Source organism: Leucoraja erinacea, chromosome 3 (genome assembly GCF_028641065.1).
Source record: "Leucoraja erinacea ecotype New England chromosome 3, Leri_hhj_1, whole genome shotgun sequence".
In the NCBI taxonomy this organism is placed as follows: Eukaryota; Metazoa; Chordata; class Chondrichthyes; order Rajiformes; family Rajidae; genus Leucoraja; species Leucoraja erinaceus.
This window is the reverse complement of record NC_073379.1, coordinates 10,099,782-10,117,856: the sequence shown is the minus strand read 5'-3', so window position 1 is coordinate 10,117,856 and position 18,075 is coordinate 10,099,782. Positions and strand designations below refer to the sequence as shown.

The window sequence follows — 18,075 nt, the reverse complement described above, 5'->3', positions numbered from 1 at the left end:
GAACAGAGATGGGAATTATGTGTGAGGATGATCAGCAGGGAGTTGATGAAAAAACTCTTCTGCCAAAGGGGGTGAGGAACTAGAACTCTCTGCCTGAAGGGCAATGGAGGGAGAAACTCTCCCCATGTTCATCAAGTAACTACAGATCACTTACCTCCATAGATAGACACAAAAAGCTGGAGTCTGCCTCTGTCCGTCTGGACCTACCAGATCTCACAGTTGCCAAGCACTTTAATTCCCCTTCCCATTCCTGCCCTGACCTTTCTATCCAAGGCCTCCACTGTCAGAGTGAGGCCAAATGCAAATTGGAGGAACAGCACCTCATATTTCGCTTGGGCTGTTTACACCCCAGTGGTATGAATACTGATTTCTCTAACTTCAAGTAACCCTTGCATTCGCCTTCTCTCCATCCCTCCTCCCCCACCCAAGTCATACCAGCTTCAAAGTTGTCTTGTTGCGTCTCATTGTCTGTAACTCATTTTCACCTAGCCCACAGCTCACAATGGCCCGTTTCCTTTATCATTGTTACTTTTTTGCATATCTTCATTCATTTGTTCTATATTTCTCTACACCACCATCTATATCTCTCGTTTCCCTTTCGCCTGACTCTCATCCTGAAGAAGGGTCTCGGCCCGAAATGTCACCTATTCCTTTTCTCCAGAGATGCTGTTTGATCCGCTGAGTTACTCTAGCTTTTTGTGTCTATCTTTGATTTAAACCAGCATCTGCAGTTCCTTCCCACACATTTCACATACGTCCATAATGGTCATGCTCCAAACAGCCTCCTCCTACATCATAATTGCAGATGATTTCCTGATCAGTGTCATTTGAACATCCTCTGGGTCTCACCCAGAAGGGATCAATGGTCTTGATCAGTAGCACATTCCTGTTTCATAGAACATAGAACAGTACAGCACAGGAACAGGCCCTTCAGGCCACAATGTCTGAGCTGAACACAGTCCAACTAAGATAAACACAAAACGCTGGAGTAACTCAGTGGGTCAGCGGGTCATGCAGCGTCTCTGGAGCGAAGGAATGGGTGACGTTTTGGGTCGAGACCCTTCTTTAGACTGGAGGGTCTCGACCCGAAGACTGGAGGGTCTCGACCCGAAATGTCACCTTCTCTCCAGAGATGCTGCCCTGGCCCGCTGAGTTAATACAGCATTTTGTGTCTCCCTTCGATTTACATCAGCATCTGCAGTTCTTTCCTACACAAGTTAAACTAATCCTTCTGTCTGAAGGTGATCCTTATCCCTCCATTCCCTGCACACCCATGTGCCCATTTAATAGGCTCTTAAACATCACTACCGTACCTGTAAACGCCACCACTAGCCGCGTGTCCCGGGCACCCACCCCTCTATGTAAAAAAATCTGCCCCTGCTCATCTCCCTTAAACTTTCCCCCTCTGATCTTAAGCCTGTGCCGGACTAGTCTTTCCACCGTGGAAAAAAGGGCTGACCAGTACTGCAAGCAATACTCCAAATGCAGCCTAACTAAAATCCCAATGAAACGACTGTAGGACTTGCTGACTCTTATCCTCAACGCCCCGACCTCTGAAGGCAAGCATAGTATATGCCTCTTTTACCACTAATTTATCTACTTGTGTTGCCACCTTCAGGGAGCTATGGATTTAAAACCTGAGATACTTCTGCACTTCAATGCTATTAAGCGTCCTGTTATTAACTGTATGCTTTACCCTTACATTTAGTTTAGTTTAGTTCAGAGACACGTCACTGAAACAGGCCCCTTAGCCCACCGAGCCCGCACCGACCAGCGATCCCCGCACATTAACACTATCCTATCCACATTAGGGACAATATTTATTTTTTACCAAGCCAATTAACCTTCAAACCTGTACATCTTTGGTGTGTGGGAGGAAACCGAAGCACCCGGACAAAACCATGCAGGTCTGGGGAGGTGACGTACAAACTCCATACAGACAGCACCAGTAGTCAGGATATAAACAAGCCCCATACTCCGCTCCAATTTGACCTCCCAAAGTGCAGCACTTCACATTCGCTCAGTTGAAACTGCATGGAATCACTAAAGCCTATTTTCTCCTTCAGAACATCACAGTGTCTCTGTATGTTGTGGTTGCATTGAAGCATGCACCTGTGAATGCTTAGGGTTTGTCCTGAGTCCCTAAGAATTTGAAACAACGTTTGCATCTTATGTCTGAGATATATCATTCTGTGCTCATTGGAAAGGACATGTAGAGGTTCAGGAACACTGTGGGTAAATTTGATTCATGCCTAGGGCACTAGCACCAATTTCTCCTTTTAACCACAGAGGCTGTCGACTTTCCAGGTTACTTGTTGTATGGATCTTTTAAAGAATTTTGTCAGCATTTAGCCACAATCTCACACAGCTTGGAAAGAAGCCGAATATAGACACAAAATGCTGGAGTTACTCGGCGGGACAGGCAGCATCTCTGGAGAGAAGGAATGGGTGATGTTTCTGGTCAAGACCCAACATCACCCATTCCAGAGATGCAGCCTGTCCCGCTGAGTTACTCCATTTATGTGTCTATCTTCGGTGTAAACCAGCATCTACAGTTCCTTCCTACACATGGAAAGAGGCTCTACGACCTAACGCATCCATGCTGACTGAAACACACCATCTAAGCTAATCATATTTACCCACGTTTGGCCCATATCCCTCTGAACCTTTCCAACCCATCCCTCTCCAAATATCTTTTAAATGTTGGTGGACACAAAATGCTGGGGTAACTCAGCAGGACAGGCAGCATCTCTGGAGAGAAAGAAGGAGTGAAGTTTCGGGTCGAGACCCTTCTTCAGACTGATCTTTTAAATGTTATTTTGTAGCTGCCTCTGTAACTTCCTGCACTATCTTGTTATTGCTGCCACCCTGTTTCATTCACATTGCTCTTTTTTGGATGCTGTATTCAATTTGGAAATGTGTGAAGATGGACACAAAAAGCTGGAGTAACTCAGCAGGTCAGACAGCATCTCTGGAGAAAAGGAATAGCTGACGTTTCGGGGCGAGACCCTTCTTCAGACTGAGAGTCAGGGGAAAGGGAAATGAGAGATATAGATGGTGATGTAGAGAGATAATGAACATGTGAATGAAAGATATGCAAAAAAATGTAGTGATGATAAAGGAAAAAGGATGTGGCCTAGGTGAAAATGAGCTACAGACAATGAGACTTAACAAGATGACTGAAGCAGGTATGACATGGGTGGGGGAGGGATGGCGAGAGAGGGGATGCAAGGGTTATTTGAAGTTAGAGAAATCAATATTCAAACCAAATATGTGTATGATCGAACAATCCCAAAATTCTCTTCTGGAGCATGGTTAGATAAACATACATGACGAAAACAGAACTCTGCAAGAAAAATAAATACAGATAACTTCTTCAAGATTTGCTCATTTTCCCCCAGGGTTTTGAGTTAAGGAGGTCTAAGGACACTAATGTATGTTGTTCGGAATGTGTCCAAGAAAGCTGTGTATACACCGCGTCGCCATCTGCTGAAGACATAGTGATCAAGGTATGATTCTACTCCCAGGCTATCCAACAACACTGCTAATAGATCAGAAATTCTAACCCCAGTGTGGGAGGAGGAAGGACTTGTAAAACATTTGGTTGGAGGAAGCAATTGGGACTGCAACACATGTGGATATCAAGGTGTGCTGGATATGATCATAGACAATGCTTGTACAACATGCCTGCTCCTCTGACACGCATGTTTATTAGTTGTGCTTAGCTAACGGATAGCGTGTGAATGGATCAAAACATTAGAAGGGCACAGAGAATACTTACGTAGACATTGCCAGGACTGGGCTTTTGGCAGAGGTTGAGTAGACTGGGACTCTATTCCATGGAGCGCAGGAGGATGAGGGGTGATCTTATAGAGGTGTACAAGATCATGAGATGAATACATCGGGTAGATGCACTATCTCTTGCCCAGAGTAAGTGAATTGAGGACTAGATGGCATAGGTTTAAAGTGAAGGGGAAAATGTTTAATAGGAATCTGAGGGGCTGCCAGAGGAGGTAGTTGAGGCAGGGACTATCCAAACATTTAAGAAACAGTTAGACAGGTACATGGATAGGACAGGTTTGGAGGGATATGGACCAAATGCTGGCTTGTGGGACTAGTGTAGCTGGGACATGTTGGCCGATGTGGGCAAGTTGGGCTGAAGAGCCTGTATCACTCTATGACTCTATTTATTAGTTTAAACAGAGTTGAGCTCTTATACTACGTTAAATTTGCTTCAAAGATGGATATATTTATGAAATAAAGTTGTGCATAAATATAGCCTAATTTTTCATTGATAATTGCACTGGCTCTAGTTTGCCACAAAAATACCCACTGATGTTAGATAATGGTTCAGTGATGGTCTATTGTCACGTGTGTACAACATAGATCGGACATGCATGAGGTGTCACATTTTGGCACCATTTACAAACGTCCAAAGTCCAGTCTGTGCGATCGATGTGCTGGAATGGCTCCCAATCCTGGTATTGGACCTTAGTGGGGATTTACATAATAAATCACAAGGCAAGCAAAAGACATCTTGCAATTTGTCAAGAATTCCTGCGGTAGGTGGAGAACAGAGCAGACTGCGTGGGAAGCAACAGTAACAAGTGCCAAGGATGTCATGTTGCACGGAAGAGACGACTTTCCTCCAGCAATGCTTAATCCAACTGGAATGGCAACTTGCATTTATTTATGGATTGAAAGTTACAGCCTGGAACCCTTTTGCCCACTGAGCGAAAGTGGGATAGAATAGAACTTGTGTGTCTGGGTGATCAATGGTCACTGTGGACTTGATGGACCAGGATGATTGGGTAGATGCACAGAGTTTCTTGCCCAGAGTCGGTGAACTGGGGACCAGAGGACAAAGGTTTAAGGTGGAGGGGAAATGATTTAATATGAATCTAAGGGGTAACTTTTTAATACAAAGATGGTGGGTGTATGGGGCTCACAGCCATTGCGGTCCGGATCCGCCCCCACTTCTACTCCCAGAGCAGGGCCAAGAAAATTGAAGATGGACACAAAATGCAGGAGTAACTCAGCGGGGCCGGCAGCATCTCTGGAGAGAAGCAATGGGTGACGTTTCGGGTCAAGACCCTTCTTTTCAGACTGAAGAAGCGAGTCGACACTTAACGTCATCCATTGCTTCTCTCCAGCGGTGCTGCTGGTTCCGCTGAGTTACTCCAGCATTTTGTGTCCATCTTCAAATGACATCACGCGCTCCAGACGGCTGTGCGGAAGCATGTAATTGCACGCGACCTTCGCGGGACCGTCGTGGCTCAAGGCGACGCCGAGGTCGTGTAATTAGCGTGCCAAGGACACGCAAGTGGGACAGGCCCTTTATGTTAGACATGCTCACCAGGAAATTACTCAGTACACCACTATCTTCGGTGTGGGGACATGTTGTTTGAGGATGTTCGCTAAGGGATTTGTGGTTTTAGAAGGTGTTCTGTTTGGGTTGGATGGTATTAGAAATAGTATACAGTGATTGATGAGCCACTGTCAGAGTGAATGTCATCCACTGTGTCTAGTGAGTCACCCTTGAAGAGAGACAGGCATTAGTGCTTATCTCCATTCCTCAAATGATGCTTGGAATCAGTTTTCGGTGAACCTTGGCCAACACCGATTTGGGCCCTGAACACAGACAAGCTACCTATTTCCAGCTAAGATAGATACAAAAAGCTGGAGTAACTCAGAGGGACAGGCAGCATCTCTGGATAGAAGATATTGGTTACGCTTCGGGTCAAGACCCTTCTTCAGATTTGAGTTGAGACCTCACCCTTCTCTTCAGAGGTGCTGCCTGTCCTGCTGAGTTACTCCAGCAATTTGTTACACCTTCTATGGTGTAAACCAGCATCCGCAGTTCCTTCCTACACAGACTATTTCAAGCCACTAACTTTGGAGATATCTTGGTTGGGGCAATGTGGTGACTAGTACAATGCTTGAGAGCTGTCAGTAACAAGTTACATATCGGTGAAAGTTGCTTTTCAGTAAATAAAGATGATGTATTCTGAACCATTCACGTTTTCTTAAACCAAGATTGTTTTTAATGGAGCCATGTATTTGCAAACCTAATGCTTAAAACTATTCAACTAAACTGGAATTTCTGCCTGTTCTTTCAGTTGCATCAGAAACACACAATCAATAACTGCACCCATATCATCTGTAAGGAATTTGATGGTTACCTTGTCACAGAAGTGGAGTCTGCCCTTTGCCCGGAACTAGATGAAGCAGTCTGCAGAGTGGTAAGGATGAGGGTGATCATCTTTAACTGCATGTTATAAACTGAACAAAAGCAGGAAATTTGTACTGTAACATTCCAGGAAGGACGTGGAAGCTTTTGAGATGGTGCAGAAGAGATTTGCCATAATGCTGCTTGGATTAGAGGCTTTAGGACCTCAAATTTTAAAAACTTGGAATGTTTTCTCTGAAGTCCTAGAGGGTGAGGGGAGATCTAATAGAAGTCTATAAAATTACGAGAGGCATTGATCGGCAAGGTGGAAATGTTAAAGACTAGAGGGCATAGCTTTAAAATCAGAAGAGGGACGTTTGAAGGAGTTGTGCAAAGCAAGTTTTTTTTATTCAGAGAGACTATAGATAAAAGACAATAGGTGCAGGAGAAGGCCATTCGGCCCTTCGAATCAGCACTGCCTTTCAACTTTATCATGGCAGATAATCCCCAATCAGTACCCCGTTCCTGCCTTCTCCCCATATCCCCTGACTCCGCCATCTTTAAGAGCCCTATCTAGCTCCCTCTTGAAAGTATCCTGAGAACCGGCCCCCATCGCCCTCTGAGGCAGAGAATTCCACAGACTCACAACTCTCTGTGAGAAAAAGTGTTTCCTCGTCTCCATTCAAAATGGCTTACCCCTTATTCTTAAACTGTGGCCCCTTGTTCTGGACTCCCCCAACATCGGGAGCATGTTTCCTGCCTCTAGCATGTCCAAACCTTTAATAATCTTATATGTTTCAATAAGATCCCCTCTCATCCTTCTAAACTCCAGAGTACACAAGCCAAGCCGCTCCATTCTCTCAGCATATGACAGTCCCGGGGAAGGGCCGAATGGCCTACTCCTGCACCTAATTTCTATGTTTCTATGTTTCTATGTAACCTTGTAAACCTACGCTGCACTCCCTCAATAGCAAGAATGTCCTTCCTCAAATTCCTCACTAGGGCCCTATACAACTGAAGAAGGGCCTCTTTGCTCCTATACTCAACTTCTCTTGTTATATAGGCCAACATGCCATTCGCTTTCTTCACCTCCTGCTGTACCTGCATGCTTACTTTCATAGACTGATGCACAAGGACCCCAGATCCCATTGTACTTCCCCTTTTCCCAATTTCACTCCATTTAGATAGTAATCTGCCTTCCTGTTTTTGGTACCATAGTGGATAATCTCACATTTATCCACATTAAACTGCATCTGCCATGCATCTTCCCACTCACCCAACCTGTCCAAGTCACCCTGCATTCTCATAGCATCCTCCTCACAGTTCACACTACCACTCAGCTTTGTGTCATCTGCAAATTTGCTAATGTCACTTTGAATCCCTTCATCTAAATCATTGATGTATATTGTAAATAGCTGTGGTCCCAGCACCGAGCCTTGCGGTACCCCACTAGTCACTGAGTTGTGGGCGCCAGGGTGGTGGTGGAGGCAGATACAATCGTGCCTTTTAAGAGGCTTTTATATAGGCACTTGGATATACATGGAATGGAGGGATTTGCCGGCAGAGGAAATTAGTTTAATTGGCATCATGGTCAGCACAGAGATTGTTGGACGAAGGGCCTGTTCCTGTGCTGCACTGTTCTATGCTTTGTTGGTTAATTAGATTTCCAGCCAGACCCATGGCTCACAGTATCGACAATCATCAAACTCTGGGCAGCGTCTGTTTCTTCATCCGAGCTGACCTCAAACCTAGCACCAAGAGACAACATAACCTTTGGGACTCCAGGATGCACAGACTGATATCTCCCTCACTTGCATCCCACCTTCGTTCCCACTCGCCCACGTGAATACCCCATCTCTCACTAACCTATGGTCAGTTTGCTTTCCGTCCTGCAAGAAACTATTGGATGGGCTGAGGCGCCCCCAGCTCTGCTTTATGAAGCTCTATTCCTGTTGCCCTCTCTGTCACACTTTCATCATCTCCTGCTCAGGATCAATGGTAAAACCTACAGTCTTTAATCTAAAGTGTGTGACTGTATTCTGAAGCAAAGTATCCAGGTGATGTTCTCTCTGCAGGAGAATGGGGTTAAGAGGTAGAGATAGATCAGGCGGCACGGTGGCGCCGCAGTAGAGTTACCATCTTACAGCCCCAGAGACCCGGGTTCGATCCTGACTACGGGTGCTCAGTCTGTACAGAGTTTGTACGTTCTCCCCGTGACCTGCGTGAGTTTCCTCCGAGATCTTCCGTTTCCTCCCACACTCCAAAGACGTACAGGTTTGTAAGTTAATTAGCTTGGTATAAATGTAAATTATCCCTAGCGTGTGTAGGATTGTGTTCGTGTGCGGGGATCGCTGGTCGGTGCGGACTCGGTGGGCCGAAGGGCCTGTTTCTGCGCTGTATCTCTGAACTAAACTAAACGAGTGGACTTGATGGGCCAAATGGACTAATTCTGCTCCTATCATTTATGAACTCTCCCTGATACATCACATAGCCCACAGATCCAACAACATCAACTCTGAGGTGAATTTCCTTCGGGCAAATCTGGTTGATGTAAATCACCCTGTTCATCATAATTTAAATTATTTTATAGGACTTATTTTACCAATGGCTATTTATAATTTTTGAATTTTATAATTTGAATGTAATCAATATTATTTTTCTCTAGAGGAGGTAGTTGAGGCAGGGACGATCGCAATGTTTAAGAAACATTTAGACAGGTACATGGATAGGACAGGTTTGGAGGGATATGTGCCAAACGCAGGCAGGTGGGACTAGTGCAGCTGGGACATGTTTGCCAGTGTGGGTAAGTTGGGCCGAAGGGCCTGTTTCCAAGCTATGTCACTCTATGGCTCTCTATGACTGTAGATTGTAATTTGGAGTGAACTGCTATAAGAGAGGGGGAAATTTAATCCAATCGTCACCACCCAATACTTTCCTGCCTTAATGGTGTCATATTTGATCTTTTTCAAACTCTTTACTAATTTGACACTGACATATTAAAGTGCCAAAGATAGACACAAAAAGCTGGTGTAACTCAGCGGGTCAGACAATATTCAGTATGAATATTGATTTCTCTGACTTCGTAACCCTTGCATTTCCTCTCCTTGCAGTCCCTCCCCAACCCAAGTCGTAATAGCTCCAAAGTCGTCTTGTTGAGTCTCATTGTTTGTAACTCGTTTTCACCTAGCCCTCAGCTAATGGCCTGTTTCCTTGATCATCGTTACTTTTTTGCATATCTTTCATTCATTTGTTCTATATCTCTCTACTTCACCATCTATATCTCTCGTTTCCCTTGCCCATGACTCTCAGTCTGAAGAAGGGTCTTGACCCAAAACGTCACCTGTTACTTTTCTCCAGAGATGCTGCCTGTCCCACTGAGGTACTACAGCTTTTGGTGTCAATCTTCAGTTTAAATCGGCATCTGCAGTCACTTCCTTCATATTAAAGTTCCAGTTCTACGTCCCACTCCTCAGGTCTCAGGTGAGATGTACATTTGATTGTGAGTCTCCTGCTGTTTGTTAGCTGAGCCCCGTTGTGTTAGAGGTGTCCATGCGCAGTTTGAGGCATTTCCAGGTTTCAACCCGAACGTTTCAACACTCGGTCTAACCCGTGCACACAGACCAATAAACATCCGTATCAATCCCATCTCCCAGTACTTGGTCCACAGCCCTTTATGCCTGGGTCAAATGTTCATCAATAATCATCTTATACTCTGTCTGCAATCTAGCCTTCACCACCACATGTATAAAATCACAAGAGGAATAGATCGGGTAGATGCACCGAGTCTCTCGCCCAGAGTAGGTGAATCGAGGACCAGAGGACATAGATGTAAGGGGAAGGGGAAAAGAATTATTAGGAATCTGAGGAGTAACTTATTCACACAAAGGGTGATGGGTGTATGGAACAAGCTGCTAGTGAAGGTAGTTGAGGCAGGGACTATCCCAACATTTAAGAAACAGGACAGGACAGGTTTGGAGGGACAAGGAATAAACTCGGGCAGATGGGACTAGTGTAGCTGGGACGTGTTGGCCGGTGCGGGCAAGTTGGGCCGAGGGGCCTGTTTCCACACTGTATCACTCTATGATTCCCTAGGGCAGTGCGTACAACTCTGTGTTGCTGTGTTTACCATGGATTCACGGAGGAGGGTCTGTAAGAATAATGATTGGCAAAGGGACTAGCTGAGGAGGCAGATAAATAAATAACCTGTTACTTCTGTATTTTCTCCCCAGTCTGGCGGCGAGGTGGTTGACGATACCTTCGGCTGTTGTCGATATTGCATCTGTAAGCAAATACATTTTTTATTCAAGTTATACAGCACCACACGCAGCCTTTTACTCCTTCAAGCCAGTACTATCCCTTGAGTCCCACTCCAATTAGTCCCACTCTCTGATCTGTCCTCACGGTCTGCAAACCTGGCCTATTTATATATCTGATCCTTCTGGAACTGTGCATCAACAGAGGCACAGCGGTAGAATTACTGCTTCACAGCGCCAGAGACCCAGGTTACACCCTGACCACGGGCGCTGTCTGTATGGAGTTTGCACGTTCCTCCTGTGACCGCGTGGGTTTTCTCTGAGTGCTCCCGTTTCCTCCTAGACTCTAAAGACGTACCGGCTTGTTGGTTAATGGGATTCAGTAAATTGTCCCTATTATGATGGGTGTACGGGGTGATTGTTAGTCGGCGTGGACTCGGTGGGCCGCAGGGCCTGTTTCCGTGCTAACCTGTACAAAACAAAAATAGTAGTAGGGACAAGTCTGGAGACTACAGACAGGCCTGTGAGCCTTACATCAGCACTAGGGAAGTTATTGGGAAAGATTCCGAAGGACAGGATTTGTGTCCATTTGGAAAAGCAGAGACTGATCGGGGGCAGTCAGCACGAGAGATCACGTCTCATAAATCCAACTTGTTTTCTTTTGTGCCAGCAACAAAGAAATGTGATGAAAGGAGATGTAGTATCTGTGTCCTTGACGTGCAGGAGGGTGAGGGGTGATCTTATAGAGATGCATATAATCATGTGGGACTTTACCCAGGGCAGGGCAATCAGGAACCAGAGGGCATAGGTTTAAGGTAAGAGGGGAAAGATTTAATAGGAACGTGGGGGGTAAGTTTTTCACATGGAGGGTGGTGGGTGTATGGAACGAGCTGCTAGAGGAAGCGATGTTACAAAACTTACCTTCAGCAGCGCTGCAGTTCTGCCACTGGCCGTGTGTGGGACTTTTGCACCTTTGGGGGGGGGAATGAAAAAGAAGGGTTGCTGAATATGTTGCTGAATGTTGCCTGGGTTTCAACAACTAAGTTACAGAGATAGGTTGAATAAGTTAGGTCTTTATTCTCTGGAGCGCAGAAGGTTAAGGGGGGACCTGATAGAGGTCTTTAAAATGATGAGAGGGATAGACAGAGTTGATGTGGACAAGCTTTTCCCTTTGAGAATAGGGAAGATTCAAACAAGAGGACATGACTTCAGAATTAAGGGACAGAAGTTTAGGGGTAATATGAGGGGGAACTTCTTTACGCAGAGAGTGGTGGCGGTGTGGAATGAGCTCCCAGTGGAAGTGGTGGAGGCAGGTTCGTTGGTATCATTTAAAAATAAATTGGATAGGCATATGGATGAGAAGGGAATGGAGGGTTATGGTACGAGTGCAGGCAGGTGGGACTAAGGGGAACAAAATTTGTTCGGCATGGACTTGTAGGGCCGAGATGGCCTGTTTCCGTGCTGTAATTGTTATATGGTTATATATGGTAATATGTCTTAGTGAATATGAGGGTGTGTATGGTAATAGGTCTTGTTTTAAATAAGAAGGGTAATTGAGGTGGATGCATTTAAAGATGAACTGGAACCAGTGGTAGCATCTTCGAGCGTGGGGGGATAACCAGTTTAGAGTTTCGTACATAGAACAGTGGTGAGTTATATATGGACACCTTAAAATAAATCTGCAAAGACTATTATAAACTACATTAAGGGGTTGAAGATGTATATCAAATGTATTCTGATAGAGAATATCAGCATAATCCAGTGTTGGTAGTAGTTGTTGAGAGACAATTCTTTTTCTCATCTGAAAGGTGAAACAATTCATATGGCGGTAAGGAATAGCTAGATTACAGCTGAATTTTTTAGTAATCGTCTCACTATGTTGCGTAAATGAAAGCATTGGGTCGAGCCAAACACCAAGATATTTGAAGTTCAATACTTGTTCTAATGGTGATCCTTCATTAAATGATATAGTCAGATCTACAGAATTACCAAGGCCTTGTCTGGTACCAAATAACATACTGCATGATTTATTTTTATTTTAAATTAATTTGTTAAATAATAGCCATTTCTGAACAGAAGAAAGATCTGATTGAAGGATTCTTTCAATTTCTGATTTGCTAGTACTAGATGTATATAGCACCGCATCATCGGCATATAGTTGTGTTTGACAGTCAGAACAGATATTAGGGAAGTCGTTTATGAAAATAGAGAAAAGGAGTGGTCCCAAGGACGAACCTTGCGGGACCCCCTTCTCAACAATTAAGGAATTGGATTGACTTCCATTAAAGGTGCCACATTGGCGTCTGTTATGAAGGTATGAGTTAAACCACAGTAGATTGTTTTGAGAAAGACCAATAGAGTAAAGTTTATCAAGCAGTAGGTAGTGGTCAACAACATCAAAGGCCTTGGTTAGATCAAGAAAGATGGCACCGGTGAGTTTACCATCCTCAGAAGCAGTGAACACATCGCTGGTGAGTTTTAACAGAGCTGTAGTTGTGGAGTGATTAGGTCTGAACCCAGACTGGCATGGAGATAGAATGTTGAAAGTTGAGACATAATGTGATAGCTGGTTGAACACTAGTTTCTCGAGGATTTTAGCCACCGAGTTGATAATTGAGATAAATTGCAGACTTGATTTTTAAAATCTCAAAGTTTTGTAACATTGCTACTAGCAGAGGTAGTTGAGGCAGACACTGTAACAACATTTATAAGACATTTGGACTGATAAATGGACAGGAAATGTTTAGTGGGATATGGGGCGAATGCGGGGTTGGGTGGGACTAGTGTAGATGGGGCAGCTTGGTTGGCATCGACAAGTTGGGCTGAATGGCCTGTGTCCATGCAGTATAACTCCACTCTATGACCCTATTGTGTGTCATGGATAAAGTTGGGGGGAATAATAAAAGGAATGAAGACCAGGGCTGGGATGGCAGCATGCACAGAGGGAGTTAAGGCAGGGAGAGTCATGTGAGATATAGGCCCTTCAGACCACCATATCTGTACCAACTATCAAGCGTCCATTTACATTAACCCAACATCAGTCTCATTTTTTATCATGTGTAGGAAGGGAACTGCACCATAGGCACAAGATGCTGGAGAAACTCAGCGGGACAGGCAGCATATCTGGAGAGAAGGAATGGGTTGAAACCCTACTTCAGACTCAAGAAAGTTCTCGACCTGAAAGGTGACCTATCCCTTCTCCCCAGAGATGTTGCCTGTCCTGCTGAGTTACTCCAGCATCTTGTGTTTATCTTTGGGTTTAAACCAGCATCTGCAGTTCCTTCCTACACATCACTGTCTCCACAGGTCCCTATCCACAGCCCCCCCCATCCATCACCTTGGACAATCATCTACTGAGGCACCCCTGTCCACTAGTGTCAGGGTTGTCTACTCTGACACACTCGCCAGCAATCTCTGCCAAGTCGGGAACTCAGGAAGGGAGGGTGATTGTGTTTGTTTTTATGTGCAGCAAATCCTGGAGACATCCTCAACAGTTTGAAGCATTTCTACAGCAGAAGCTTTCAATAAATTAAACAGCCATGATCACAATGATCACAATGAATGGCGGTGCTGGCTCAAAGGGCCAGTGGCCTCCTCCTCCACCTATTTTCTATGTTTCTATGTAACTCTCGGTTTTAATGTTGCTGGAAGGGCAAACGATCAGCACGCGCGAGTCCATCTTTTAAAATAGTCAGGGAATGGTGAGAGCGTGGAAAAGTGGTTCCTGGGTGCGATCAGCCATGGATCTATTTGAAATCTAGACCAGGCAATTGGGGCCAAATCAAGAATGGAAAGAGGGTCAAGATATTAATTGCAATGTGTACCGGCGATGGAACGGTGAAATGATTGCTTGCCTCAGCCAACTCCTGCTTCCATTTCTGATGCATTGTGTTCTGGTTCCAGATAAACAGATGATCTCACAGTGTGGTACGATGATGAAAAGCATCAAACTGACGGATGGGTCCTGTTCTGCACAGGTAATTTAGTTTAGTTTAGTTTAGTTTAATGTCACGTGTACCAAAATGCCTGGAAATGCTTTTATGTTGCGTGCTATCCAGTCGGCGGGAAGACTATACATGATTACAATCGAGCCGTCCACAGTGTGCAGATACAGGATAATGGGGAAAAGGTTTAGTTCAGGATAAATTGCAGCAAAGTCCGATTAAAGATAGTCCGAGTGTCTCCAATGAGGTAGATAGTAGGTCAGGACTGTTCTCTAGATGGTGATAGGATATTTCATTTGCCTGATAACGGCTGGGAAGAAACTCCCTGAATCTGGAGATGTGCGTTTTCTGTGCTGCTTGCCTGATGGGAGACAGGGAGGAAAGGGAGTGTCCATCGAGAGACTCGCCCTTGCCGAGGCAGCGTGAGGTATAAATGGAGTCAATGGAAGGGAGGATGGTTTGTGTGATGGTCTGGGCTGCTTCCATAACTCTGCAATATCTTGTGGTCTTGGATGGAGCTGTTCCCAAACCGAGCTGTGATGCATCCCGATAAAACGCTTCCCATGGCGCATTTGTAGAAGTTGGCGAGAGTTGTTGAAGACATGCCAAACTTCCTGAGCCTTAACTTTAACTCCCCCTCCCATTCCCACACTGACCTTTCTGTCCTGGGCCTCCTTCACTGTCAGCATGAGGCTACGTGCAAATCAGAGGAACATCACCTCATATTTCACTTGCCAGTTTATAATCCAGCTGTAAGAATATCTTTAGCCTTACTATCTTTAGTATGAATATTGATTTCTCGAATTTCAAATAATCCTTGCATTCCCCCTCTCTCCGTCCCTCCCCCTCCCCAATCATCCTGCTAGTTTCATTGTTAGTATCCCTGCGATATCAACTTTTCCACTGCCAACAATGGACCATTGTGGGCTCCACCTTTCCTCCACCTTTCCTCCACCTGCTCTGATTTGTTCTGAACCTTTTCATACTTCTAGTTCCCCTCGCTCTGGACTCTCAGTCTGAAGATCCCAACCCGAAACATCACCTATTCCTTATCTCCAGAGATGCTGCCTGACCCGCTGAGTGACCTTCTCCACCTCCTGTCGTGCCTGACTCTCCCTCGACCACAACCCCTCCCCCCCCGCCACCCTTCCCAATCTCTGCACATCATCAATCCTTTCCACTCATCATTTTAATTTCATGTAATTTGGGTATTTATAACTTTTGGCCGACCAATTTCCCTCCTGGGAACAATAATTAAAGTTCTACCATATCCTATCGTTACTCCAGCATTTTGTGTCTATCCTCGGTGTAAATCAGCGCCTGCAGTTCCATCCTATGGGGGAACGATTTGCGCTGTTAGTGCAGGTTTTGCTGAGGGCTCATCGTCTGCTGTGTACCTGTGCAGGTGGTCATCACTGTTTGTGAAGGGCAGTGCTCCTCCATCACCTGCTACAACCCAGCACTGGAGCGCATGGCGACAGAGTGCAGCTGCTGCTTGCCCAACATGGCCAAATCCACGGAGGTCATCCTGACCTGCACCAACGGCAAAACCCGCAGGCACACCATTGCCGAGCCGGTTTCCTGCCGGTGTAGGATGAGCAACTGCACGGATTCGGAACTGGAGAAGTGACCGGTGCAAAAAGGTCGGACAAGGCTCCTCGTCCCGTTTAACAAAAAGGACAAAGAGAATCTGGACAGCTGCCTGAAGGGACAGTGGCTTTCAAACGGTGTGAGTGGTAGTGAAATCATAGTTGCTGAATAAATCCGTGCTGTTCACTTTTTCTCCTCTGTGTGGTTCAGAACCAGTTTGTGAAAAATCTAGTGACATAGTTGCATGACAGATCAAAGTTTCTGATAAATCTTGTTCTTTTCTGGAAACATGCCAATCTCAGTTGGTCAAAAGTGTAAATTTCAATATGTCAGCAGAGACTGACAGCCGCAGCATAGCTCTGAGATGGGACATTCTAGTACCAGACGTCATAGTTCAGCCCAGTGCAACACAGGCAGTCTGCTGGAGTATCATGTACATTACAAATATCCCTTCACAACTGCAGTTATGCCAGGCACTGCTTATATGTAGACACAAACAAAGGTGCTGGCTGGCATGCATATCTACTCTGCATCAATATATATTTGTCAATTCCTGCTCTATTTTGATTTTATGACTAATCGACTCTAGGTTTAGGTTTTGGTTTATTACCGTACCGAGCCACGGTGAAAAGCTTTGTTTTGCATGGTATCCAATACTATACATAAATACAATCAACTCAACTAACCCTTATGTTCCCGTTCTCCCCATCCATCACCCACCCGAGTCATACCAGCTTCAAACCCCTCAGCCTGAAGAAAGGTCTCGACCCGAAACGTTCTCGACCTGAAACATTCCTTCTCTCCAGAGATGCTGCCTGTCCCTCTGAGTTATTCCAGCATTCTGTGTCTATCTTCAATATAAACTGGCATCTGCAGTTCCTTCCTAGTCAAAGTTGTCTTGTTGAGTCTCATTGACTGTACTCGTTCTCACCTAGCACACAGCTAACCAGAGGTCACAGGTTCAAGGTGAAGGGGAATAGATTTAATAGGAATCTGAGGGGTAACCTTTTCACACAAAAGGTGGTGGGTGTATGGAACAAGCTTCCAGAGGAGGTAGTTGAGGCAGGGACTACCCCAACATTTAAGAACCAGTTAGACAGGTACATGGCTAGGACAGGCTTGGAGGGATATGGACCAAACAAGGGCAGGTGGGACTAGTGTAGCTGCGACATGTTGGCCAGTGTGGGCAAGTTGGGCCGAAGGGCCTGTTTCCATGCTGTATCACTCTATAACTTTATGACTATCAATGGCCTGTTCCCTTTATCATTGTTACTTTTTTTAACATCTTACATTCATTTGTTCTATATCTCTCTACATCACCATCTATATCTCTCATTTCCCTTTCCTCTGACTCAGTCTCTTACTCCTGTGTCTATCTTTGGTTTAAACCAGCATCTGCAGTTTGTTCTTACACAAAATGGGCGAGGTTTGGCTGAAGGAAGGATGATGGAACTCTTGTCACCATTTATCAAATAACACAATCAGGTTTCACAGCTGCAAAAACACTTGCTTTTGTATTTTTTAGAATATCCTCAGATGAATGTTATATTTTTTAAATTTTGACCTTTTTTCGGTAGACAAGATGAGACCTTTGTAAAATTAAGCTGTAACGAATGTATTGAACATTTAGTTTTAGTTATGTTAATTTCTTGAAATAAATTATGTGCAACAGGAAAATGCATGTTTTGAAACAGAGATGATGGCAGGTGCCTTTATTGTTTCTGTCGCCAACGAGTGCTCTTAAAATGTTCAAAACCACGTGTTGCCCTTCAATTTCCACCATCTGACAGTCTCGGAGGCAAAGGGAAACTCAACACAGTCCTTATCCCAGGGTAGAGGATTGTAAAACTCGAGTGTTTACGAGAGAGGGGAGAGATTCAAAGGATCAAAGGATTCAAAGGATACAGGGTAATCTGTGTTTAAGAGGGAACTGCAGATGCTGGAGAATCGAAGGTTACACAGAAAAGCTGGAGAAACTCAGCGGGTGCAGCAGCATCTATGGAGCGAAGGAAATAGGCAACGTTTCGGGCCGAAACCCTTCCTCAGCTCCCCTGCTGTCTCCTCCCACCCTCCAGCCTTCCGGCTACTCCTCCTTTTCCCTTTCTTGTCCCCACCCACC

At 45.0% G+C, this 18,075-nt stretch overlaps 1 protein-coding gene across 1 annotated transcript in view; it reads left to right on the top strand.

Moving 5' to 3' along the window:
- LOC129695261 (uncharacterized) overlaps positions 1-17,723 on the top strand; it is a 34,780-nt gene extending 17,057 nt beyond the window's left edge. The window contains exons 4-8 of the mRNA XM_055632054.1: positions 3,402-3,509; positions 6,120-6,242; positions 10,399-10,450; positions 14,326-14,399; positions 15,772-17,723. Coding sequence (XP_055488029.1) covers positions 3,402-3,509; positions 6,120-6,242; positions 10,399-10,450; positions 14,326-14,399; positions 15,772-15,996 — 582 coding nt within the window. The 3' untranslated portion in view covers positions 15,997-17,723. The remainder of the gene's footprint in view (positions 1-3,401; positions 3,510-6,119; positions 6,243-10,398; positions 10,451-14,325; positions 14,400-15,771) is intronic.
- The last annotated feature ends 352 nt before the right edge of the window (positions 17,724-18,075 follow it).